Here is a 26895-nt window from a genome sequence, read left to right on the forward strand (position 1 = left end):
GCCAATGCTCTGGTGTTGTCAGCATTGACCTGCACCACTTTGTTCAGAAATGACCCTTCGAAGCTTCTTAGGGCCAATAGGACTGCTAACAATTCCTTTTGGTTTATGTGGAAGTTCTCTTGAGCCTCTGTCCACAACCCCGAAACTTCCAACTTGCCCAGTGTTGCTCCCCACCCCGAGTCCGAGGCATCGGAACACAACACAAGGTCTGGGTTCTTCTGTTGTAAGGGGTAACCTTCTTGAAACTTGACTGGATCATTCCACCTCTGAAGGCAACTTCTTGTGGACTCCGTGACCGGAATACACATCGTCTCTAAATCCTTTTTCCTGTTCCAGTGATAATTGAGGTGGAATTGGAGAGGTCGAAGATTCAAGATTCAGTCTTCCTAGAGAGACAAACTGTTTCAACGAGGAGAGGGTTCCCAACAGGCTCATCCATTTCCTCGCAGAACACTTCTGCTCTTTTAGAAACGATTGCACTTTCAAGATGGCTTGTTCCATCCTTAAGGGAGACGGAAAAGCCCGAAAAACTCGACTACGAATCACCATCTCCAAATAGAGTATCTCTTGTGATGGTGTCAGAAGAGATTTGTCCTTGTTGACGAGAAGACCCAATTCTTCTGTTAAATTCAATGTTATTTGAAGATCCTTCAGGCAGTGATTGTAAGAGCGAGCTCTGAGAAGCCAATCGTCTAGATACAGGGAGGCTCTGATGCCTCTTGAGTGGAGAATCCTTGCTACATTGAGAATAAGTTTCGTAAATATTTGAGGGGCGGTGTTGAGGCTGAAACACAGGGCTTGAAATTGAAACACTTCCCCTTGAATACGAACCTCAGATAATGCTTGAAGCTCGGATGAATGGGGATGTGAAAATAAGCGTCCTGGAGGTCTAGTGAGACCTGCTGCAAGAACTGACTTTGAAGTCTCCATCGAGAACTTCGTCTTTTGGACAAATGTGTTGAGAATACTTACGTCCAGAACTGGACGCCATTCCCCCAAGTTCTTGGGAACAAGGAACAGGCGGTTGTAAAAACCTGGTGACTGCAAGTCCTGCACCCTCTCTATGGCCCCCTTCTCCAACAAGAGAGACACTTGAAGTTGTAAAGCTTGCCTCTTTGACTCCTCTCTGTACCTGGGAGAGAGATCTACTGGGGTTAAAACCAAAGGAGGTTTCCCTATAAAAGGGATCTTGTAATCCTCCTTTAGAAGTTGAACTGACCAAAGGTCTGCTCCCCTCATCTCCCACACCTGCCAGAAGATGTGTAGTCTGGCTCCTACTGCCTGAAGGCGAAAGCAGTCAGACTCTGCTTCGCCCTGTCCTAAATCCTCTCCTCTTTGCTCGCCTTCCATCGGGCCTAGAGCTACCCCTGCTGGAAGTCTTTCCTCGAAAGGGCTGAGAAAACTTAGGGAAAGGAGTATCATCTTTAGGCCTGCGGCTAGAGAAGGAAGATGGTAAGACCTTTCTTGCCGTCTTTGAGACTAGATCTTGGGTGGCCTTCTGAGTCAATGCGGAAGAAATCTCTCTAATTAGATCTTGCGGAAAAAGAGAGGAAGGCAGCAGAGCATAAAGCAATTCCGATTTCTGAAAGGGAGTAACCCCCAGAGACATAAATGAACCCATCTGGGCTCTCTTCTTAAGTATGCCTGCTGTGAAAATCGCTGCCAACTCATTCGATCCGTCTCGTAATGCCTTATCCATACAGGATATGATATGGATTAAACCAGAATAACCTTCTTTAAGGGCACCAACCTTCTTGCCCAAAGCTCCCAGAGTCCAATCGAGGAAATTAAAAACCTCGAAGGCTCTAAAGACACCTTTGAGCAGATGGTCTAACTCTGAAGTAGACCAGAAAATCTTGGTCTTCCTCATGACCGATTGACGGGGAGCGTCTACTAGACTTGAGAAATCTCCCTGGGCAGAGGCAGGAACTCCCAAGCCGAGAACTTCTCCCGTATCGTACCATATACTGTATCTAGATGCTATCTGCTTTCCCTTGGTCCTTTTTGGACTCCATCCAGTCTCCCATCATCTTAAGAGCTCCTTTCGACGATCGTGACAGAACCATTCTGGTAAACAGAGACTTCTTCGCCGTCTTCCCAAGCGTGAATTCAGATGGAGGCGAACGTGGAGCCACGGGAACAAAAGACTCTGGGAACTCATCGTTCAAGACTTTCAGGAGTTTATTCAAGTCCACTGAAGGACGAAACGACTTAGAGTCTTCTCCTTCTGATAACTCCTCAAAAAGTTCGACAGGGGAAAGGTGATCATCAACTTCTTCCTCTGACAAAGCCCCTTGACGCTCTGTGAAACACTTGCGATCCTAGCGATCAGCGCTAAAGAGTTCTTGATCTCGACTCTTGATTTGATTAGATCATCCTGAAGTGCAAAGCTCGCATCCTGAAAGTCATAAGTCCTTTCTTGACTTTCATGTAAGGAAGCTCGACGCTCAGTGTCACACTCCACATCGCGTCCTGCTTGGCACTCGACGCCGCGTATCGCTTGACGCTCGATATCCTGCCTGGCTGCTTGCCGCTGGACGTTGCGTCCTGGAGGACGCTCGACCTCCCGTCTCGCTGGACGTTCGACGTCTTGGATTGTAGGACGCTCAACGTCACGCTTTGCTGGACGATCTAGAACACGTCCTGAAGAACGTTCAACGCTACATAAAGAAGGACACTCGACGCCTCGCTCTAAAGGACGCTCGGCATCGCGCCTTGCTGGACGTTCGAAAGCACTTCCTGTAGGACGTTCACCATCACTTCTATTAGGACATTCGGCGCCTCGCTTTGTAGGACGCTCGACTTCCCGAATGGCTGGACGTTCAACGTCACGTGTTGTAGGACGTTTAACGTCACATTTACCAGGACGCTTGGCGCTACGCGCTGTTGAACACTTGACACTCACTGTCACGACTGGCTGCTTGACACCTGGTGTCATGTTTGCGTTCGGGGTCCATATTATGCCCAGTTTCCTTATAAGGAACAGTTTTAGGACATTTCACGGGGGAGAGGTCCAACCATTTGTGTTCAAGAGTCTCACGACTCACCGCCTTGCGCCGCTTGGCGTCCAGAAAGGAAGCTTCCTGATGCTCAGGATCTAGGCACGCTACCCTTTTACTGTCTGTAGCTTGGTAGCTTTGCATAAACGACGAAAGTTTTTGCTGCATCTCTTGCAGCATATTAAGATGCGGGTCAACTTGTGATACAGGTGACGTTACGTCAATCACAGGTTCTCTCCCCACGCTGCTCAAAGAACGCTCAGATCATCCAGAGGGCGATAACCAATCTGATGGTGGAGGAGGAGCATGAACCGAGGTCATGCCCGGTTCAGACAATTGCCCAACAACTGGACGATTCTTTACAGAATCCAACATCCTAGCAGGACGTTTGGCAGGCAAGCTCTCTTCGGTGGAAGGAAAACGCTCTGGACTGCTCCAATGGCTACAACCAGGAACTTAAGGTGTCCTGGTAGGAAGCTAGTTGACATTATCCAATTTTCTCTTAAGAGGTCTGGACATTTGACGCCAGCCTCTTTTAGGAACTGCGTCATCCGAGGATGAAGAAATCACCTTAACCTCACCTTTCCTATGGTGAGGGCGAACGTCCTGGGGAACGTCAAAAGGAACGCTCGAGGGGACGTTTGCTCGGGAGCTAAAGCCTCTCCCAAGGGTTGGGGGGCTTGGAAGAGGTCTAAGACTAGGAGAACGACAAGCCCAAGCAGGCGCACCCTACACTGCACTTCTCGCACTGTCACCTTTTAGCTGCTTAACGTCGGACCTTAATTGCGTCCTGTCCGCAGCGATAGATTCAACCTTCATGCCCAACGCTTGAATAGCCAACATCATATCTTTAAGCGTAGGCTCATTAGCGGTAACCGTAGTGGGATCAGAAACTACCACTACAGGGGAAGGAACAGGTTCGGTGACATGGGAAGAGGAAAAGTCTCTAGAAGAGTGAGAAAAACTACGCCTCAACTTATCTCTTTCTAATTTACGCGTATAGCGATCAAATTCTAGCCACTCATCCTCAGATAATAGAATGCATTCGTCACACCTATCACCCAACTCACATACCTTATCTCTGCATTTAACGCAGAGCGAATGTGGATCAATTGAGGCCTCAGCCAAACGGGTCTTACACCCACTCACACACACTCTAAAAGTTAAAGGGGGGGATGGCCATTTTGAAAAATTTGTAAGAGAGATCAACAAGCAAGGGTCAAAATATCAAAATCCAAACATAAATCAAGAGTATCCTATAGAAAATCCAAACAAGCGAGAGTCAAAACCAAATTATTGTACATCACCAAAGTAACAGCAATAATATTAGGTAATTAGCAAGGAGAATATCCAACTATGTTGCCGCTAGCGGTGGCAGGGAAGATATGAGGAATCATGGAATGGTTCCAAGGTACCTCGCTAGGGGCGCACAGGTGGTACACCTGGCTATCCGATCAGCGATTGACGCGAGTTTTGAATTTTCTGCCGTGACGTCAGGGACGTAAGCTATATATATAACTACCAGGTAAGTGTTATATTTAAAAATGAAAAATAATGATAATGTTAAAATGTCAGGAGTACATTATTACAACCTAATAATAACTTCTCAAGAAACATCCATCTTAACATTTAGTAATGACCTAATATCCTCTGTAATATTTCATGAAGAATATGCAATGAATAAATTGCAGAGATTAGGGGCTAAACTCTTAACCCTTTTACCCCCAATGGACGTACTGGTACGTTTCACAAAACTCATCCCTTTACCCCCATGAACGTACTGGTACGTCCTTACAAAAAACTGCTCTATATACTTTTTTTTCCATATTTTTGATAACTTTATGAGAAACTTCAGGCATTTTCCAAAATAATGAGACCAACCTGACCTCTCTATGACGAAAATTAAGGCTTAGAGCAATTTAAAAATAAATATGTTGCAAAATGTGCTTGAAAAAGAAAACGCCTGGGGGTTAAGGGTTGGGAAGTTCCAAATAGCTTGGGGGTAAAAGGGCTAACACATAGTGACACTGGACCATTTCATTAAGGGATGTTTTATAATAGTATCTTTACTTTTGTAAACATACCGAGTACTTCTTAAAAACATAACATACCTGTCTGCAATCTACTCTTCAGTACGTCTGGTCCAATGGCCACGAGCCAGTTGAACATACCAGCTAGACCACCAGCGACGATGACGCGGAGGGGACTCAAGTCTCCTTCCTTGCCCTCAGGGGCAAGTGACCTCTTCAGCCACTCGTACGTCATGAAGTACATGCCCGATGCTGGGACATCTGCAAGGAGTTTAAAAATTACAATCTTATTCAAGAGAAAAATTCTGTCAAGGATGACATATCATTATTATTATTATTATTATTATTATTATTACTAGCCAAGTTACAACCCTAGTTGGAAAATCAAGATGCTATAAGCCCAAGGGCTCCAATAGGGAAAAATAGCCCAGTGAGGAAAGGAAATAAGGAAATAAATAAATGATGAGAATAAATCAATAATAAATCATTCTATAAACAGTAAAAACGTCAAAACAGTTATGTCATATATAAACTATTAACAACATCAAAAACAGATATGTCACATACAAACTATAAAGACTCATGTCAGCCTGGTCAACATAAAAATATTTACACCAACTTTGAACTTTTGAAGTTCTACTGATTCAACTACCCGATTAGGAGGATCATTCCACAACTTGGTAACAGCTGGAATAAAACTTCTAGAATACAGTGTAGTATTGAGCCTCATGATGGAGAAAGCTTGGCTATTAGAATTAACTGCCTGCCTAGTATTACGAACAGGATAGATTTGTCTAGGGAGATCTGAATGAAAAAGGATGGTCAGAGTTATGAAAAATCTTATGCATAATGAACTTATTGAACGACCGTGCCAAAGATTAATATCTAGATCAGGAATAAGAAATTTATTAGACTGTAAGTTTCTGTCCAACAAATTAAGATGAGAATCAGCAGCTGAACACTAGGCAGGAGAACAATACTCAAAACAGGGTAGAATGAAAGAATTAAAACACTTCTCCAAAATAGATTGATCACCGAAAATCTTGTAAGACTTTCTCAATAAGCCAATTTTTTGTGCAATTGAAGAAGACACAGACCTAATGTGTTTCTCAAAAGTAAATTTGCTGTCGAGAGTAAAAGAGTCATACATATTTAGAGAAACGTTATCAATACTGAGATCCGGATGTTGAGGAGCCACCGTTCTTGACCTACTTACAATCATACTTTGAGTTTTGTTAGGATTCAACTTCATACCCCATAATTTGCACCATGCACTAATTCTAGCTAAATCTCTATTAAGGGATTCACCAACCCCAGATCTACATTCAGGGATGGAATTGATGCAAAGAGAGTACCATCATCTGCATATACAACAAGCTTGTTTTCTAGGCCAAACCACATGTCATGTGTATATAGTATGAAAAGTAATGGGCCAAGAACACAACCCTGTGGAACACTGGATATCACATTCCTACACTCACTATGGTGCCCATTAACAACAACTCTTTGAGATCTATTACTTAAAAAATCAATAATAATGCTAAGAAACTACCCACCCACTCCCAACTGTTTGAGTTTGAAAACAAGGGCCTCATGATTAACACGGCCAAAGGCAGCACTAAAATCAAGGCCAATCATACGAACTTCCTGACCACAATCAAGGGATTTCTGTAAAGCATTGGAGATTGTAAGAAGGGCATCACATGCTCCAAGGCCTTTACGAAAACCAAATTGCAAACTAGGGAGTAGATGATTACCTTCAGCAACCCTTATTAAGACGTTTTGCCAGAAGACGTTAAAAAAATTTAGATAATATGGGAGTTATGGATATTGGGCGGTAATCAGTGGGACTTGAGCTACTACAAACACATTTACATAGGGGAGTAACTTTACCAATTCTTCAACAAGTGCTAAAGCTCCTCTTCTTGCTAACTTGCGCAAAATAACAGATAACTTTGGAGCTAAGAAATCTGCTGTCTTTATAAAAAACAAAGGAAAATTACCATTTGGGTCTACACCTCCATAAGCATCAAGGTCCATCAACAGAGCTTTAATCTCACGAGATCGAAAAGCTAAACTAGTTAGTTTAGCCTCAGGAAAACAGGAATGAGGAAGTTCAAGTTTTTCATTACTGTTTACTGTCAAAAACATCAGCCAAAAGGGTTGCCTTTTCCTTTGGACAGTGAGTGACTGAGCCAACTGGTTTAAGTAAAGGAGGAACTGTTGCATCTACACTAAAGAGTGCAGATTCAAGGGTAGACCACCATTTATGCTCCTGAGTTGTACCAGAAAGGGTTTCTTCTATGGTTAAATTGTAATCCTTTTCAGTTGAGGCATAAACTCTCTGAGAAAAAGCTCAAAGCTGAGTATAGTTGTTCCAGGTCAAATCTGATCTGTTACCCTTCCAAATATGATAGGCCTCCTGCTTCTCCAAATAAGCACGTTTACAATCATCACTGAACCACGGTTTGTCCTTCACTCTGTACCTTAGCACACGAGAAAGGATACGCCTATCAATTATGTTGACTAGATTCTCAGTCAAAGGGACAACAGGATCTACACTACTATATAATTGTGACCAATTCAAGCCCAAAAGATCATGCAAAATCCCATTCCAGTCTGCTTGGGATTTCATATAAATTTTACAAGAGTATGATATATCAGGGACAGGCTGCTCAGTCTTCACTACTAATGAAACCAAGGCATGATCAGATGTCCTGACTGGAGAACCAACCTTACTAGTTACAACGCCAGGGGAGTCAGTGTATACGAGGTCCAAGCAATTACCAGACCTGTGATTAGCTTCATTTATGATTTGCTCACAGCCTGATTCAGAGGCAAAGTCTAAAGCTCTTAAGCCATGGCGATCGGTAGGAGAGATAGAACTTAACCACTTCCTATGGTGAGCATTAAAATCACTAACAAAGACAAAAGAAACCTTTCTATCATCTTCTTGTATCTTAGCCATAATGGTAAGAAGACAATCAAAGATAGAATCATCCATGTCTGGATTCCGGTAGATTGAACACAAATAAAAGTAGTTATGCCTGCCACAAACTTTTATTACCTGAATCTCATGACATCCACATTGATAGCAGGACTTGTGAGAAGCAGGGTACTTGGTCCGTCCTAATATACACCGCCATTCCCCTGGCCCTAGGGATGGCATCACATTTCAACATTACTGGTTTCTTAAAACCAGTTATAAGGAGCTCAGATGAGTGCCTCATATTAGAAACCAAAGAAATATTTGCTTGAAATCTGGTAAACCAATAAAGCGAGAAATAATGTCAAATGTAAAATATGAATTAAATTTGTGTTGGATATCATTTGATACGTTATTCTAATTGATTGATCTACAATTATTTTTTTGTGTTCATGAAATTTAGATAATTTTTAATCGCTTAATAGTCATAACCAACTGAGACTTACAGAATGTATAAAAAAAATAGTATTCAAGGCAAAACATGCAATAGAATCTTATGAAATAAAGTTTAATAGCATATTAATGTATAAAACATGGAAAAAGTTTTTATCCGCTTATTTCATTATACTATAGTGTTTGGGTGGTTAATGTGCCAGTATGGTTTCAAGGGACTTTCCTGTAAAAGGCTAGAACAGGAAATCCATTATGACAAACACCAAAGAAATATTGTCTCCCCTGTTCTAGAGCTAGTGTATCAATGTACAAAGCATGAACTCAGTATATATAAGAGAGACCCTCAAGTTCAGACAGTTGAACTTGACACACCACCTCCAATGCTGAAATCTATCTATTTACCAAGGCACTTCCCCCAATTTAGCGGGTCGCCGACATCAAACAAAGGAACAAAAGGGGACCTTTCCTCTTTCTGCTCCTCCCATTGCTAGGGCGCCACAGGCCCCCCTCCCCCGTTATCCTCCACAACTGAGGTTTCATACACTGAATTCTCTACTGCTGCTACCTCTACGGTCACCAAGGCGACCAAGAAACAAGACAAAGTTAGTTCCATGGAAAGCAAAACAGAGAAGCGTAAACACACAGCTGTACTGCTTTAAAGCACTGACAAGAGGAAAGTGTCTTGCAGAGAGTTTAAGCATGCACTTTTGGTTCCTTTTCCTAAATACAAGATCAACACAAGCTGATGCAACTGGGAATCTATTCAATAGAAGGATATTTATCTGTGGGTTTGTATGGAAAACGTGTTTCACTCCGGATAGCAGGGTTGGTAGCGTCGCGGATCTCTATTATAGAGGTCCCGAGTTCAGTCCCCGCCTGGGACGTGAATACCGTGCGACCTTCTACCGGGGGTACTCCCAGGGTAGGCGCCTGGGGGGGAGCTTAGAGGGGACTAGTGATAGTCCCTGCTGGCTAATGGTCGCCCGAGGAGGACGATGTAAATCGTCTCTGTGGAGACCTAAAACCCGCAACTTTAACTTTAACTATACAAAAACATTCCTTCCTTATGCATTACCAAACTATTCAACCTGCTTCTAACTGTGACAAATACTTTACTGGTCTCTTCAATCTTCTTCTTCTGCACTGTTATCTCTACATTAAGGGGTCTGTTGCATGATGTGCCCTCTCCAATGCCTTCGATCAAAGGCATCCTCTTCCATCAAACCTCTTCTCTACATATCATCCTTCAACTTATCACGCCATATAATTCTCTGCTTCCTTCTTGATCTTCTCTCCTTTATAGGATCCTCCCAGACCCTCCTCACTCCCTCCCCACCATCAATCCTTAACATGTACCCACACCATCTCAGTCGAGACACTCTTACCATCTCGGTAATCTTCACTACACCTGCCTTTCTTCTTATTTCATCATTTTCCCAGCTTTCAGGCAGTGATATTCCCATAATCAATCCACCTTAGCATTCTCATCTCTATTCTCTCAAGCTTTGCTTCCTCTTATCGTCTTAAAGCCTAAGTTTCTGATCCACACTGATCAACACTGATCTTATTACTGGTCTCTGTAACATGCAAAATCAAATGGTAATTATTCCATACCTCTGAGAAGAGTAGCACAGGTTCCTTTGTATATGCTACGAATACCTCCCTCTTTGTACAAAACTTTTACGACATCGACGGGACCATTGTAAAGTTTGGGCCCTGTGCCTGCAGCTTGGACCTTGAAGAGAAACGAAGAAATTTACTTTATGATAAATGTATAAAATACTAAACATAATTTACAGAGGTTAAACTATACTGTACAAGTACGAAACTGTAGCAAATTCCACTAAATTAAGTTGTAAAACAAGAACATACTGTATGTTGAAAATTATCTAATAAGATATTGTATATACAGATATTAATCCCTCAAGTAAGCATTTAAAATGTGTTAAATTATCAAATATTATACCTGCATAACCAATGAAAATTATTGGTACTTATATGAATTAAATAAAACAGCAGGAATATGAGGGTTTCCGACAAACTAAGACTGACCATACCAAACAAAATAAGTAAAGATAAAATGTGTAAATAAGATATGCCCATCATTATCATAGTTACAATTTGAGAAACATCAGGCAGCATAAGATTAATGGAAAGTTGTGTCGTTATTATCATGATTATGTTTGACATGAGGCTTTACAGTTTTTATTAATTTTCTGGAAATGTGGGAGGTTGGGCTGTGGCACCCTAGCAGTACCAGCTGAACTCGGCTGAGTCCCTGGTTAGGCTGGAGGAACGTAGAGAGTAGAGGTCCCCTTTTTTGTTTTGTTTCTTGTTGATGTCGGCTACCCCCCAAAATTGGGGGAAGTGCCTTTGGTGTATGTATGTATGTACATCACAATACCATTTTATGTCGATCGGAAGACGTGAAGGAAGAAGGAGAAAGATGGAGACAATTGCTTGAAGATTAAGGCCCGAGATAAGCATGATCAAAACAGAGTACTATACGTACGTATGGGAGGAGAAGGAAAGATAAGTTAGCGTGAAATGGGTTCGGACAGGTCAAGCGAGAGGGTTCATACGTACAATTATCTGGGATCATAGTTTGCTTGGATGAAATGAAGGTCATCGATAATAATGTGCAACCAAATGTTAACCCTTTTACCCCCGGGCTCTTTGGAAATTTCCAACCCTTAACCCCCAAGGGGTTATTTTTTCCCCAGCACATTTTGCAGTATATTTTTTTTAAATTGCTCTAACAGCCTTAATTTTTGTCACAGAGATGTCAGGTTGGTCTCATTCTCTTGGAAAATGCCTGAATTTTCTCAAAAAATTATCAAAAATATGCAAAAAATAATTTTTATAAAAATTTTTTTGCAAGGACGTACCGGTACATCTATGGGGGTAAAGGGATGAGTTTTGTGAAACGTACCAGTACGTCCTTTGGGGGTAAAAGGGTTAACTGAAACTTACATAAAAGTGTAGTGTAGTTATACAAACAATTGCTTACAGGGTCGAGATGTGACTAATAAAGAACACTTAAGAATGAATATGAAAATGTCAAACAAGATTATGTTGAGATGGATGAGAAGTCATGAAAAGTGCTGGATTCAGGAATTATTAGAGGAACAGCCAAAGTAGTGGATTATTATTATTATCAAAAAGAGGAGATTAACCAGCCCAATGAGTGAAGCTCGACTTACAGAGCTGGCCCGATTGAAATCAGGAAGAAAAAATATTTATAATAATGCTAAATCAATGAATAAAATAAAACATATACTAAATAAAGTAATGGAGATATCAAGGAAAGTACAGTAATGAAGACAGTGGAAAGGAGAAGGTGAAGAGTTCAAAGTCCAAATGGAAACTTAACATTGCAAACAAGATGTGCGAGAAAGGGCCTGGAGAAGACAGAGAGAGAGACCCCATACAGAATTGGTAAAATTCTAAGACCAGGACAGAATATCTTATGTCGATGGGAATATTCTTTTAATGGTTTTAAGGTGTTAAACAAAGAAAGGTTTAAAATGCCAATATGCCTTTTTATCCAATTTTATCCAGTTTTCATTGTATTACATCATTATTCCTACTAATATCTAACTACAACAACAGGCCATATTTCAAAGACTCTTTGGGCCGACCACAGGTACTTAGTCGCACAAAGGGGCTAAAAATAAGAACGACAAAGGTAGAGAAGGCTGGGCAGAAAACAATTTAGCTGGAGAAAAAAAAATGGTAAAACCCTTTCAAAAGTGTCTCCTACCTGCAACAGGCACTTGATTCTCTCTCCCGGAGTCATGATGGCTGTTGTGAAAACTCCCGACAACATGCCGGCATTGAAGAGCTGCACGGCAGAGAGGGCCTCGTCGGGGGTCTTCTGCTGTAATTTCTTGCCGATGCCGAAGCCGAGGAAACAGACAGCGAACATGGGTGTCACACCGATTAACGGAGCAGCCATTCCTGTTGAAATTGGGCATGTTTAACCAATTGCGAGTTCGCTAACAATTGTGAACAAATTTATTCCATTTCCGAGCAGTCAAAAAATGAGAATTTTTCAAGAAATCTAGATAGAAAATTACTCTAAATTATGAACAGGTAAAATGCAAAATATCACTTTTAGTATTCAAAATAACCTCAGGTATAAATGCATTTAACCCTTTTACCCTCAAAGGACGTACTGGTACGTTTCACAAAACCCATCCCTTTACCCCCATGGACGTACCGGTACGTCCTTGCAAAAAAATGCTATAAAATTTTCATTTTTCATATTTTTGATAATTTTTTGAAAAAATTCAGTCATTTTCCAAGAGAATGAGACCAACCTGACCTCTCTATGACAAAAATTAAGGCTGTTAGAGCAATTTAAAAAAAATATACTGCAAAATGTGCTGGGAAAAAAATACCCCCTTGGGGGTTAAGGGTTGGAAATTTCCAAAGAGCCTGGGGGTAAAAGGGTTAATGCATTGGTTTCTTTCAAACATCATTATTGCAACTGAAATAAAATGCATTACAGTTACTGTAATTGGTTATACGAGACTTGACGGAAGTATCTATAACCTGCTATCATTATATAAAACATATATTACCTACATTAACCCTTTTACCCCCGGGCTATTTGGAAATTTCCAACCCTTAACCCCCAAGGGGTTATTTTTTTCCCCATCACATTTTGCAGTATACTTTATTTAAATTGCTCTAACAGGCTTAATTTTTGTCATAGAGAGGTCAGGTTGGTCTCATTCTCTTGGAAAATGCCTGAATTTTCTCAAAAAATTATCAAAAATATGAAAAATGTTATTTTCATTAGTAAAATAAATTTTTGAATATACTTACCCGATAATCATGTAGCTGTCAACTCCGTTGCCCGACAGAAATCTACGGACGGGATACGCCAGCGATCGCTATACAAGAGGGGGGTGTACTCACCAGCGCCATCTGTGGTCAGGTACTCCAGTACTTCTTGTCAACACCACCTCAATTTTTCCCTCGGTCCACTGGTTCTCTATGGGGAGGAAGGGTGGGTCAATTAAATCATGATTATCGGGTAAGTATATTCAAAAATTTATTTTACTAATGAAAATAACATTTTTCAATATTAATCTTACCCGATAATCATGTAGCTGATTCACACCCAGGGGGGTGGGTGAAAACCAGTGTACATGTTAATCAAGAAGCTAAGTATCCCGTATTTCATTTTTATCAGTTATTCAAAATAACAAATGAAATAATAAGTACCTGGTAAGGAAGTCGACTTGAACCATTACTCTGCCTTTAATAAGTACGTCTTCCTTACTGAGCGCAGCGGTCCTCTTAGGAGGCTGAACAACTCTTAGGTGCTGAAGTATAAAGGGCTGCAACCCATACTAAATGACCTCAACACAACCTCTAACCTAGGCGCTTCTCAAGAAAGAATTGACCACCCGCCAAATCAACAAGGATGCGGAAGGCTTCTTAGCCCACCGTAACAACCCAAAACAACAATAAAAGCATTCAAGAGAAAGGTTAAAAAGGTTATGGGATTATGGGAATGTAGTGGTTGAGCCCTCACCTACTACTGCACTCGCTGCTACGAATGGTCCCAGGGTGTAGCAGTTCTCGTAGAGAGACTGGACATCTTTGAGATAGAATGATGCAAACACTGACTTGCTCCTCCAATAGGTTGCATCCATAATACTCTGCAGAGAACGGTTCTGTTTGAAGGCCACTGAAGTAGCCACAGCTCTAACTTCATGTGTCCTTACCTTCAGCAAAGCAAGGTCTTCATCCTTCATGTGAGAATGAGCTTCTCTAATCAGAAGCCTTATGTAATAAGAAACTGCGTTCTTAGACATAGGCATCGAAGGTTTCTTAATGGCACACCATAAGGCCTCTGATTGTCCTCGTAAAGGTTTTGACCTTTTAAGATAATACTTAAGAGCTCTGACAGGGCAAAGAACTCTCTCCAGTTCGTTACCCACCATGTTGGAAAGGCTAGGAATTTCGAACGATTTAGGCCAAGGGCGTGAAGGAAGCTCATTTTTTGCCAAAAAACCGAGCTGTAAGGAACATGTAGCCGTTTCAGATGTGAATCCTATGTTCCTGCTGAAGGCGTGAACCTCACTTACTCTTTTGGCTGTTGCAAGGCAGACGAGGAAAAGAGTTTTGAGAGTAAGGTCTTTGAAAGAGGCTGACTGGAGAGGCTCAAATCTAGATGACATAAGGAACCTTAGGACTACGTCTAGATTCCAGCCTGGAGTGGACAAGCGACGTTCTTTAGAGGTCTCAAAACACCTAAGGATGTCCTGCAGATCTTTGTTGGAGGAAAGATCCAAGCCTCTGTGGCGGAAAACTGCTGCCAACATACTTCTGTACCCCTTGATCGTAGGAGCCGAAAGAGATCTAACATTCCTAAGATGTAACAGGAAGTCAGCAACTTGGGTTACAGTGGTACTGGTAGAGGAAACTGCATTGGCTCTGCACCAGCTTCGGAAGACTTCCCACTTAGATTGATAGACTCTGCGAGTGGATATCCTCCTTGCTCTGGCAATCGCTCTGGCTGCCTCCTTCGAAAAGCCTCTAGCTCTAGAGAGTCTTTCGATAGTCTGAAGGCAGTCAGACGAAGAGCGTGGAGGCTTGGGTGTACCTTCTTTACGTGAGGTTGACGTAGAAGGTCCACTCTTAGAGGGAGAGTCCTGGGAACGTCGACCAGCCATTGCAGTACCTCTGTGAACCATTCTCTTGCAGGCCAAAGGGGAGCAACCAACGTCAGCCGTGTCCCTTCGTGAGAGACGAACTTCTGAAGAACCCTGTTGATGATCTTGAACGGCGGGAATGCATACAGATCGAGGTGGGACCAATCCAGCAGAAAAGCATCCACGTGAACTGCTGCCGGGTCTGGGATCGGGGAACAGTACAATGGGAGCCTCTTGGTCATCGAGGTAGCGAACAGATCTATAGTTGGCTGACCCCACAGGGCCCAAAGTCTGCTGCACACGTTCTTGTGAAGGGTCCATTCTGTGGGGATGACTTGACCCTTCCTGCTGAGGCGATCTGCCGAGACATTCATATTGCCCTGAATGAACCTCGTTACCAGCGTGAGCTTTCGACTTTTTGACCAAATGAGGAGGTCCCTTGCTATCTCGAACAGCTTCCTCGAATGAGTCCCTCCCTGCTTGGAGATGTACGCCAAGGCTGTGGTGTTGTCGGAGTTCACCTCCACCACCTTGTTTAGCAGGAGGGACTTGAAGTTCATTAAGGCCAGATGAACTGCCAACAACTCCTTGCAATTGATGTGAAGCGTTTCCTGTTCCTGGTTCCATGTCCCCGAGCATTCCTGTCCGTCCAATGTCGCGCCCCAGCCCGAGTCTGATGCGTCCGAGTAGAGATGAAGGTCGGGGGTCTGAACAGCTAATGAGAGACCCTCCTTGAGAAGAATGTTGCTCTTCCACCATGTTAGAGTAGCCCTCATCTCTTTGGAAACAGGAATAGAGACCGCCTCGAGCGTCATATCCTTGTTCCAGTGAGCTGCTAGATGGTACTGAAGGGGGCGGAGGTGGAGTCTCCCTAACTCGATGAACAGGGCTAACGATGACAGAGTCCCTGTTAGACTCATCCACTGTCTCACCGAGCATCTGTTCTTCTTCAGCATGCTCAGGATGCACTCTAGGGCTTGGTTGATTCTTGGGGCCGACGGAAAAGCCCGAAAAGCTCGACTCTGAATCTCCATTCCCAGGTAAACGATGGTTTGGGAAGGAACAAGCTGGGACTTCTCTAAATTGACCAAGAGACCCAGTTCCTTGGTCAAATCCAAAGTCCATCTGAGACTCTCCAGACAGCGACGACTTGTGGGGGCTCTTAAAAGCCAGTCGTCTAAATAAAGGGAGGTTCTGATGTCCGCCAAGTGAAGGAATTTCGCAATATTCCTCATCAGTCGCGTAAACACAAGAGGTGCCGTGCTTAGACCAAAACACAGGGCTTGGAATTGGTACACAACCTCTCCAAAGACGAATCTCAGAAAAGGTTGGGAGTCTGGATGGATGGGAACGTGAAAGTAGGCGTCTTTCAGATCCAACGAGACCATCCAGTCCTCCTGCCTGACCGCTGCTAGGACCGACTTCGTCGTCTCCATTGTGAACGTCTGCTTGGTGACATAAGCATTGAGCGCACTGACGTCCAGCACCGGTCTCCAACCTCCTGTCTTCTTGGCCACCAGGAAGAGACGGTTGTAAAAGCCCGGGGATTGATGGTCCCGGACTATCACCACTGCCTCCTTCTGTAACAGGAGCGACACCTCTTGATGTAACGCTAGCCTCTTGTCCTTCTCCTTGTAGTTGGGAGAGAGGTTGATGGGAGATGTGGTCAGAGGGGGATTGCGGCAGAACGGAATTCTGTAACCCTCCCTTAGCCACTTGACAGACTGAGCGTCTGCAGCTCTTCTTTCCCAGGATTGCCAGAAGGTCTTGAGTCTGGCTCCTACAGCTGTCTGGAGAGGAGGAAAGTCAATGCTTGCTTTTCGTGGACTTGGCACCTTTCTTGGACTTGCCCCTGTGACCGTCTGGACGGGAACTTCCTCGGCTGGGGGCTCTGCCACGAAAGGGCGGAATGAATCTGGTAGCAGGTGTATCAGCCACCGGGGTGCGGTAAGTTCTCGGCACTGAAGGTACAATTTTAGCCTTACGTGCTGAAGAGGCCATGAGGTCATGCGTATCTTTCTGGATAAGAGCCGCAGCCATCTCTTTGATTAGCTCCTCCGGAAACAGGAACTTGGAGAGAGGAGCAAACAGTAACTGTGACCTCTGGCAAGAGGTGATACCAGTAGAAAGGTAGGAGCATAGATGTTCCCTTTTCTTGAGGACTCCTGAGACAAAAATAGAAGCAAGTTCGCCAGAACCATCGCGAATTGCTCTGTCCATACAGGACATGATCAGCATGGCCGAGTCTTTGTCAGAAGGGGCAGTCTTCTTGCTCAAGGCCCCCAGGCACCAGTCGAGGAAATTAAAAATTTCAAAGGCGCGAAAGACTCCCTTCAAGAAGTGGTCCAGATCAGAAAAGGTCCAGCAGACCTTAGAGCGTCTCATAGCCGACCTACGGGGAGAGTCAACCAAACTTGAGAAGTCGGCCTGGGCAGAGGCAGGGACCCCCAAGCCTGGTTCCTCTCCCGTGGCATACCAGACGCCCGACTTAGAAGCCAGCTTAGGAGGAGGAAACATAAAAGACGTCCTTCCCAGTTGCTGCTTGGACTGCAACCAATCCCCTAAAATCCTCAAAGCTCTCTTTGATGATCTGGCGAGGACAAGCTTAGTGTAGGCAGACTTAATAGGCTGCATGCCAAGAGAAAACTCGGATGGAGGAGAACGAGGGGTTGCAGAAACAAAGTGTTCAGGGTATAACTCTCTGAACAGAGTCAGGACCTTACGAAAGTCTATGGAAGGTGGCGACGACTTGTGTTCCTCCACATCAGAAGAAGGATCATCCAGGTGAGCAGCTTCATCCTCAGAAACCTCATCACCTGAGGGTTGAGAAGCGAGAGGTAACGATAAAGCGGTATGCTGAATGGCTGAATCCTGAAGAACGGGTGCATGCGCACTTGCGGATCCATCATCAAGTCTCTGCTGAAGAGGATGAGGGCTGGCAATGACAAAGTCATCAGGCTGGGATGAAGGAGGTTCTGCGGAGGTCTGAGGAGCAAGCGTGGTCAGAAGCGAATGCTGTAAGGCATGAGGCTCATGCTGCATAGTATGCGGTTCATGTTGAATGGGAAGAGGCTCATGCTGCGAAGAATGCGGTTGCTGCATGCGTTGAGGCGGCTGCCTCATAGCATGAGGTTCCTGCCTCAAGAGTTGCGTCTGCCTCAAGGGTTGAGGAGGTGGCTGCGCAGAGAGAGGCTCTTGCCTCAAGAGTTGAGGCTCTTGCCTCAAGAGTTGAGGCGGTTGCCGCATAGCATGAGGCTGCTGCCTCAAGGATGGTGGAGGTTGCCGCACCGCATGAGGTTGCTGCCTCAAGGATGGAGGAGGTTGCCGCAACGCATGAGGCTCCTGCCTCAAGGGTAGAGGAGGTTGCTGCAAAGCATGAAGCTCCTGCCTCAAGGGTTGAGGAGGTTGCCGCATAGCAAGAGGCTCCTGCCTAAAGGAAAGTGGAGGTTGCTGCATAGCGCTGGTACCTGGCAACTCCCAATGCGGCAGCTCACGCATGGAGGCAGGAGGAGCCTCAACATCATACGTCTGGCAGGGTGGACTGCGCAGAGGTGGAGGAGCGCTCGCAGGAGGAGGTGTGCTAACCTTCTCTGCCTGAAACTCCTGCATCAACAACGCAAGCTGTGACTGCATTGTCTGCAGCATAGACAACTTGGGATCAACAGAAGTTGGAGCAGAGGCCTGTTGAGGCATCGCTTTACCTCTCTTAGGAGGCGTGCAGCCATCAGATGACTGCGGCGAGTCCGAACTGGCCCAGTGGCTACACCTGGGCTGTTGGACTCGCTCGGTCTGGACTTTATGCTTAAGAGGCCGTGAGACCTGGGTCCAGCGTTTCCTCCTGGAAACCTCTTCCGCAGACGAGGAAATAAAGGGCTCAATCGTCTGGGAGTGGAAGTGACGATCTCTATCAGATACGCCCGCAACCACTGAGGATACAACTGTGCGCCGATCAAGGCCTGCCGAACCCTTTTGCCCTTCGACATTGCTTCTCCCCTGGGCTTGGGAGCTTGCAAGAGGTCCCGGACTGGGAGGACGACTGGCACGCACAGAAGTATCCTCATGCGCAACACTGACACTGACACTAGGCACAGCACTGGCACTACCACTTCCCACTGCACTTTTCACTTTAAGTTCCTTGACATCTGCCAAGAGAAGATTGTGGTCACTCACTAAAGACTCCACCTTATCACCTAGAGCCTGAATGGCACGTAACATATCCGACATATCAGGCTGAGCACTCGTAATAGGTTCGGGGATCACCACTACAGGGGAAGGAAAAGGTTGAGGATCATGGGGGGAGGAATAAACCAAAGAGCGAGAAGAACTCCTCCTAACTCTCTCCCTCTCTAACCTAGCCGTATACTTGAGGAATTCATTAAAATCGAATTCCGAAAGCCCGGCACATTCCTCACATCGATCTTCCAACTGACAGGATTTTCCCCTACAGTCGGAACAAACGGTGTGAGGATCAACCGAGGCCTTCGGAAGACGCCTACTACAAGTCCTAACACTACATCGCCTTTGTCTAGGAGCTTGAGAGTGGTCGGACATCTTGAATTAGAGAACAGTCAAGGGGGGATTCCAAATTAAAGCAAAGATCGTTAACCATTAAATCAATTTAATTCCAAAAGCTATCTAAGCTAAGGGAAAAGCTTCCTGTATAGCGAAGGCTAAATTTCAGAGCAATACTTCACCAAAACCGTGAACAAAGACTCCAAAATCAACAGCGTATCCATGTAGGTCTTGCCGGCGGCACGACAGAGGAAAAATGTTATTTTTATTAATAAAATAAATTTTTGAATATACTTACCCGATAATCATGTAGCTGTCAACTCCGTTGCCCGACAGAATTCTATGGAGGGATACGCCAGCTATCACAATACTAGAAGGGGGTGTATTTACCAGCGCCACCTGTGGCCAGGTACTCAAGTACTTCTTGTTGACACCTCCTCAATTATTCCTCGGTCCACTGGTTCTCTATGGGGAGGAAGGGAGGGTCGATTAAATCATGATTATCGGGTAAGTATATTCAAAAATTTATTTTATTAATAAAAATAACATTTTTCAATATTAAACTTACCCGATAATCATGTAGCTGATTCACACCCAGGGGGGTGGGTGAAAACCAGTGTACAAGATTAAAGGATAGCTAAGTATCCCATATTTCATATAATCAGTTATCCACAATAACAATGAAATAATAAGTACCTGGTAAGGAAGTCGACTTGAACCGTTACTCTGCCTTTAATAAGATCGTCTTCCTTACTGAGCGCAGCGTTCCTCTTGGGAGGCTGAATCAACTCAAAGGTGCTAAAGTATACAGGGCTGCAACCCATACTAAAGGACCTCATCACAACCTTTAACCTTGGCGCTTCTCAAGAAAGAATTGACCACCCGCCAAATCAACAAGGATGTGGAAGGCTTCTTAGCCGACCGTACAACCCATAAAAAGTATTCAAGAGAAAGGTTAAAAAGTTATGGGATTATGGGAATGTAGTGGCTGAGCCCTCGCCTACTACTGCATTCGTTGCTACGAATAGACCCAGGGTGTAGCAGTACTCGTAAAGAGACTGGACATCTTTGAGATAGAATGATGCGAACACTGACTTGTTTCTCCAATAGGTTGCATCCATAACACTCTGCAGAGAACGGTTCTGTTTGAAGGCCACTGAAGTAGCCACAGCTCTCACTTCATGTGTCCTTACCTTCAGCAAAGCAAGGTCTTCTTCCTTCAGATGAGAATTTGTTTCTCTAATCAGAAGCCTGATGTAGTAAGAAACTGAGTTCTTAGACATTGGTAGAGAAGGCTTCTTGATAGCACACCATAAGGCTTCTGATTGTCCTCGTAATGGTTTTGACCTTTAGATAGTACTTAAGAGCTCTAACTGGGCAAAGTACTCTCTCCAGTTCGTTCCCCACCATGTTGGACAGGCTTGGGATCTCGAACGACTTAGGCCAAGGACGGGAAGGAAGCTCGTTTTTAGCCAAAAAACCGAGCTGTAAGGAACATGTAGCCGTTTCAGATGTGAAACCTATGTTCTTGCTGAAGGCGTGGATCTCACTTACTCTTTTACCTGTTGCTAAGCACACGAGGAAAAGAGTTTTTTAATGTGAGGTCCTTAAAAGAGGCTGATTGGAGCGGTTCAAATCCTGATGACATTAGGAACCTTAGGACCACGTCTAGATTCCAGCCTGGAGTGGACAACCGACGTTCCTTTGAGGTCTCAAAAGACCTAAGGAGGTCCTGTAGATCTTTGTTGGAGGAAAGATCCAAGCCTCTGTGGCGGAAAACCGCTGCCAACAAACTTCTGTAACCCTTGATCGTAGGAGCTGATAGGGAGCTTACGTTCCTTAGATGTAACAGGAAGTCAGCAATCTGGGTTACATTGGTACTGGTTGAGGAAAACTGCATTGGCCTTGCACCAGCTTCGGAAGACTTCCCATAAAGACTGATAGACTCTGAGAGTGGATGTCGTCCTTGCTCTGGCAATCGCTCTGGCTGCCTCCTTCGAAAAGCCTCTAGCTCTTGAGAGTCTTTCGATAGTCTGAAGGCAGTCAGACGAAGAGCGTGGAGGTTGGGTGTACCTTCTTTACGTGAGGTTGACGCAGAAGGTCCACTCTAGGAGGAAGAGTCCTGGGAACGTCGACCAGCCATTGCAGTACCTCAGTGAACCATTCTCTCGCGGGCCAGAGGGGAGCAACCAACGTCAGCCGTGTCCCTTTGTGAGAGGCGAACTTCTGAAGTACCCTGTTGACAATCTTGAACGGCGGGAATGCATACAGGTTGAGATGGGACCAATCCAGCAGAAAGGCATCCACGCGAACTGCTGCTGGGTCTGGAATCGGAGAACAATACAAGAGGAGCCTCTTGGTCATCGAGGTAGCGAATAGATCTATGGTTGGCTGACCCCACAGGGCCCAAAGTCTGCTGCAAACATTCTTGTGAAGGGTCCACTCTGTGGGGAAGACCTGACCCTTCCGGCTGAGGCGATCTGCCATGACATTCATATCGCCCTGAATGAGCCTCGTTACCAGCGTGAGCTTTCGATCTTTTGACCAAATGAGGAGGTCCCTTGCGATCTCGAACAACTTCCTCGAATGAGTCCCTCCCTGCTTGGAGATGTAAGCCAAGGCTGTGGTGTAGTCGGAGTTCACCTCCACCACCTTGTTAAGCTGGAGGGACTTGAAGTTTATCAAGGCCAAATGAACTGCCAACAACTCCTTGCAATAGATGTGAAGTGTCCTTTGCTCCTGATTCCATGTTCCCGAGCATTCCTGTCCGTCCAGTGTCGCACCCCAGCCCGTGTCCGATGCGTCCGAGAAGAGACGGTGGTCGGAGGACTGAACAGCCAATGGTAGACCTTCCTTGAGAAGAATGCTGTTCTTCCACCACGTAGAGTAGACCTCATCTCTTCGGAAACAGGAACTGAGCCCGTCTCTAGCGTCATGTCCTTTATCCAGTGAGCAGCTAGATGATACTGAAGGGGGCGGAGGTGGAGTCTCCCTAACTCGATGAACAGGGCCAGCGATGAAAGTGTCCCTGTTAGACTCATCCACTGCCTGACTAAGCATCGGTTCCTTCTCAGCATGCTCTGGATGCATTCTAGGGCTTGGAAGATCCTTGGGGCCGACGGACAAGTCCGAAAAGCTCGACTCTGAAGATCCATACCCAAGGAGACAATGGTCTGGGATGGAACGAGCTGAGACTCCTCAAAATTGACCAGGAGGCCCAGTTCCTTGGTCAGATCCATAGTCCATTTGAAAATCTCCAGACAGCGACGACTTGAGGGAGCTCTTAAAAGCCAGTCGTCTGACGGAGCCGGACACAAGATCATGATACTGCTGCACAGTCTGTAAACTGTCAATCATGGGCAAGCGAGGAAGTACAGTGACAACCCGAATCTGTCTAGACTGTCTGGGTCGTACAGACAAACTCCTTAACGGGTTGCTGAGGTTGCCCACTGCGTCACAACAAGTCCCTTCTGTTGGTTGTTGAACGTCTTCCCCGTGACACATTGACTCCGTAAACAAAAAATCCTCTAACAAGGACTAAGCTTGGACTGCATGTCATGCAACACAGCTCAAGGTCTATGGGAGCAGGTGTGGTAACAGACGGGATTAGCGGCTGAAGTGTAACCATTACCTTCCCTGTAAGCATGTTATGCTTAAATAAAAGTCCATAAGAGGTTATGCAGCTAAAGGCTCCCTCCAAATGACAGAGTCCTCAAGGGAATATCAGAAGGAGGGAGAAAAGAACTTTCTCATCTACAGGGACCTTATCCTAGAAAAGCTAAGTTCTCTGAGTGAGGGTTCACTGGTGCAAAGCAGCAGACTAGAAGGCAACGTTATGAAACTGCTTGACAGTCTAGTGAGTTGGCAACAACCCAAGATGTGTTGAGAAGCATGCGGTAAGGTATGCAGAGCATGATGTATGCAGAGTATGCTGTATGCAGAGCATGCTGTATGTAGAGCATGTTGTATGCAGAGCATGCTGAATGCAGAGCATGCTGTATGCAGAGCATGTTGTATGCAGAGCATGCTGAATGCAGAGCATGCTGAATGCTGAGCATGTAGTAAGTAGAGCCTGCTGTAAGCAGAGCCTGCTGAAAGGAAAGCAGAGCGTGTGCATGGCGTTTAACATTTCTCAGAAATTCCATGACCAGTGCTAGAGTGCTTTATGCATGCTTGCATGGGGTTTAAACCATGGTATGCTGAACAGCAGAGTCAGAACGAGCTGGAACAACAACAGAGGTTTCCTCAACTTGAGGGAAAACCTGAGGTTCAGACTGCATAGGCTGAACAACAGACGGAGCAGAAGGCAGGTGCAAGGGTGAAGGAGGTTGACTCCTAGCAAGAGTTGCACCCAAGGATTGCACCAGCTGAGCGGAGGACGGAGGCGGAGTAGTCCGTTCCTGTTCCTGAGAGATGAGTGGAGCATGAGAAGGTTGAGGCTGCGCAGAACAAGGTAAAGTTCTAGCAAGCTGGGGCTCCTGAGGCGCAAGTGCATGGTGTAGATGAGCTTGCCTAGATGAGGGTTGAACTCGGTGCAGCGCTGGTTGAGCAGACAGACTCACGGAGGGGAGAGGTTGTTGTACCCCAACCGAGAGTTGCACCACTGGCGGAGCAGCAAGGGGAGGAGGAGGAAGAGTGTAACTCTCCTGATCCCAAAGCAAGGGTTGCCTTAAAGAAGGCTGAGGCTGAACAATACTGTGAACAGCAAACTCCGAAAGTGGTTCAACATCGTACGCCTGGCAGATGGAACTGCGACCAGGCGGAGCAGGTGCAGGCTGGGCGAGCACAGGCGGAGCAGGTGCAGGCTGGGCGAGCACAGGTGCAGCGAGAACAGGTGGAGGGAGTGCAGGAGGTGCAACACTCTCAGCCCGACACTCACGCATCAAGTCCGAAAGCTGTGCTTGCATGGACTGTAGTAGAGTCCACAACATCATACGCCTGGCAGATGGTACTGTGATCAGGCGGAGCGAGTGTAGGAGGAGGGAGTGTAGGCGGAGGCGGAGGAGCAACACTCTCAGCCCGACACTCACTCATCAAGTCCGAAAGCTGTGCTTGCATGGACTGTAGTAGAGTCCACAACATCGTACGCCTGGCAGATGGTACTGTGATCAGGCGGAGCGAGTGTAGGAGGAGGGAGTGTAGGCGGAGGCGGAGGAGCAACACTCTCAGCCCGACACTCACTCATCAAGTCCGAAAGCTGTGCTTGCATGGACTGTAGTAGAGTTCACAACATCGTACGCCTGGCAGATGGTGCTGCGACCAGGTGGAGCAGGTGCAGGCTGGGCGAGCACAGGCGGAGCAGGTGCAGGCTGGGCGAGCACAGGTGCAGCGAGAACAGGTGGAGGGAGTGCAGGCGGTGCAACACTCTCAGCCCGACACTCACGCATCAAGACCGAAAGTTGTGACTGTATGGACTGCAGTAGAGTTAACTTGGGGTCGGCAGACACTAAGTTCTTCTGAGGTAAAGCCTTAACAGCAGAGATCTGTTGTGGCAGAACCTTACTCCTCTTAGTCGGAGTGTAATCAACTGATGACTGAGGAGAGTCAGAGCTAACCCAATGACTGCATTCGGGTTGTGAACTTTAACTTCGTACGTCTGGCATAGGTCTGGACTTAACGTTTAAGAAGTCTTGAGACCTGAGACCAGCGTTACTCTGCCTTTATTTCTCCCCTAATCTCTTCTGCAGACGAGCAAAATAAGGGCTCAATCGTCTGCGGGTGGGAGTGACGGTCTCGGTAAGACACGCCCACAACCACCGAGAATACTTCTGTGCGCCGATCAAGGCCTGCTGAACCCTTATGCCCTTCGACATTGCTTCTCCCCTGGGCTTGGGAGCTTGCAAGAGGTCCCGGACTGGGAGGACGACTGGCGCGCACAAAAGTACTCTCACGCACTAATCACTTATCACTTTGATTTCTGTTTGCACTTATTTCACTGAACTCGAAACTTTAAGTGGTTTGTACCTGAAATACGCAATTCTATCCTTTCTCAAAGTTAGTAATTGCGAAAACAGAATTACAATAGAACAGAAAAATCTAATGAAAGATAAATCAGTGGTTGGAAAGAGACTAAACACTAGATCACTCTAGAAACGTTTAGTTTCTTCCCCTAAAGAGACTAGGGAGAAGAGCAAAAAAACGATAACGACGTTACTCGTACGCCTGGCAGGCTTGAATGAAACGTTTATCCTCTTTCTCCCTCCGTCTCTATCTCTCTCTCTCTCTCTCTACTTAGAACCTGAGAGAAGAGCCCAATCATATATATCGTTAAAACATATTATTGTTAAAGGAAAAAAAACTGAAAAGTTCCTTTATTAGGATCAAAACCATTAAGTTAAGAAAGAATGAACAAAACGCTAGACACGGTTACTCTTACTGCAACGTGAAACCGTGAACATTCTTTCTCTATCGTAACGATAGAGTGCAAGTTGAACGTTCTGAACGTCAACAACTGCAGAGACAAAACAAAACGTTAGTTCAGCTTTGAAAACAGTACGAGACTGTCAAAGAAAATCTTTCAAACTCTGTGGCGGAAATAGCATAATATGTTAACAGGTAAAACCGAAATGACGGGCTCAAAGTTTATTAACTTCGGTAAAAGACCGCCTACTATTAGGAAGGTCGAATATAAACAAATATAAAAATTAATTTTAATGAGTTTATAATAAAAGGAAGTTAATCGAAGAGGCCTATAAGAGGCGGAGAGATATAAAATAAATCTATAACTTTTGTTAAGCAAAATTAAGAAAGAGAGTCTATACTCTCTTAGACACCAACACTTCCGTCTAAGGGAAGGGTCGGCCATTGAAAGGTGAACGAGAGTTCATACTCTCTCGTCACCAAAATTAATCAAATTAATTCCAAAAGCTAACTAAGCTAATCTAGAAGTTTTCCAGTAAAGCGACAGCCGAAATCAAAGAGAAATACTTCACCAAAGTCGTGAAAATACTCCAAGAACATAAGCGTATCCCAGAACGTCTTGCCGGAAGCACGACAGAGGAATAATTGAGGAGGTGTCAACAAGAAGTACTTGAGTACCTGGCCACAGGTGGCGCTGGTAAATACACCCCCTTCTAGTATTGTGATAGCTGGCGTATCCCTCCATAGAATTCTGTCGGGCAACGGAGTTGACAGCTACATGATTATCGGGTAAGTTTAATATTGAAAAATTGAGGTGGTGTTGACAAGAAGTACTGGAGTACCTGACCACAGATGGCGCTGGTGAGTACACCCCCCTCTTGTATAGCGATCGCTGGCGTATCCCGTCCGTAGATTTCTGTCGGGCAACGGAGTTGACAGCTACA

The 26895-nt window shown here is 45.1% G+C and overlaps 1 protein-coding gene across 1 annotated transcript in view; it reads right to left on the minus strand.

Moving 5' to 3' along the window:
• colt (carnitine/acylcarnitine carrier protein colt, mitochondrial) overlaps positions 1-26895 on the minus strand; it is a gene marked incomplete at its 5' end in the record, with an annotated part of 38870 nt that overhangs the window by 11081 nt on the left and 894 nt on the right. Inside the window, 3 exons of the mRNA XM_068369553.1 lie at positions 5111-5290; positions 10023-10143; positions 12172-12368. Coding sequence (XP_068225654.1) covers positions 5111-5290; positions 10023-10143; positions 12172-12368 — 498 coding nt within the window. The remainder of the gene's footprint in view (positions 1-5110; positions 5291-10022; positions 10144-12171; positions 12369-26895) is intronic.

The sequence above is a fragment of the Palaemon carinicauda genome, unplaced genomic scaffold (genome assembly GCF_036898095.1).
Source record: "Palaemon carinicauda isolate YSFRI2023 unplaced genomic scaffold, ASM3689809v2 scaffold652, whole genome shotgun sequence".
Taxonomy (NCBI): domain Eukaryota; kingdom Metazoa; phylum Arthropoda; class Malacostraca; order Decapoda; family Palaemonidae; genus Palaemon; species Palaemon carinicauda.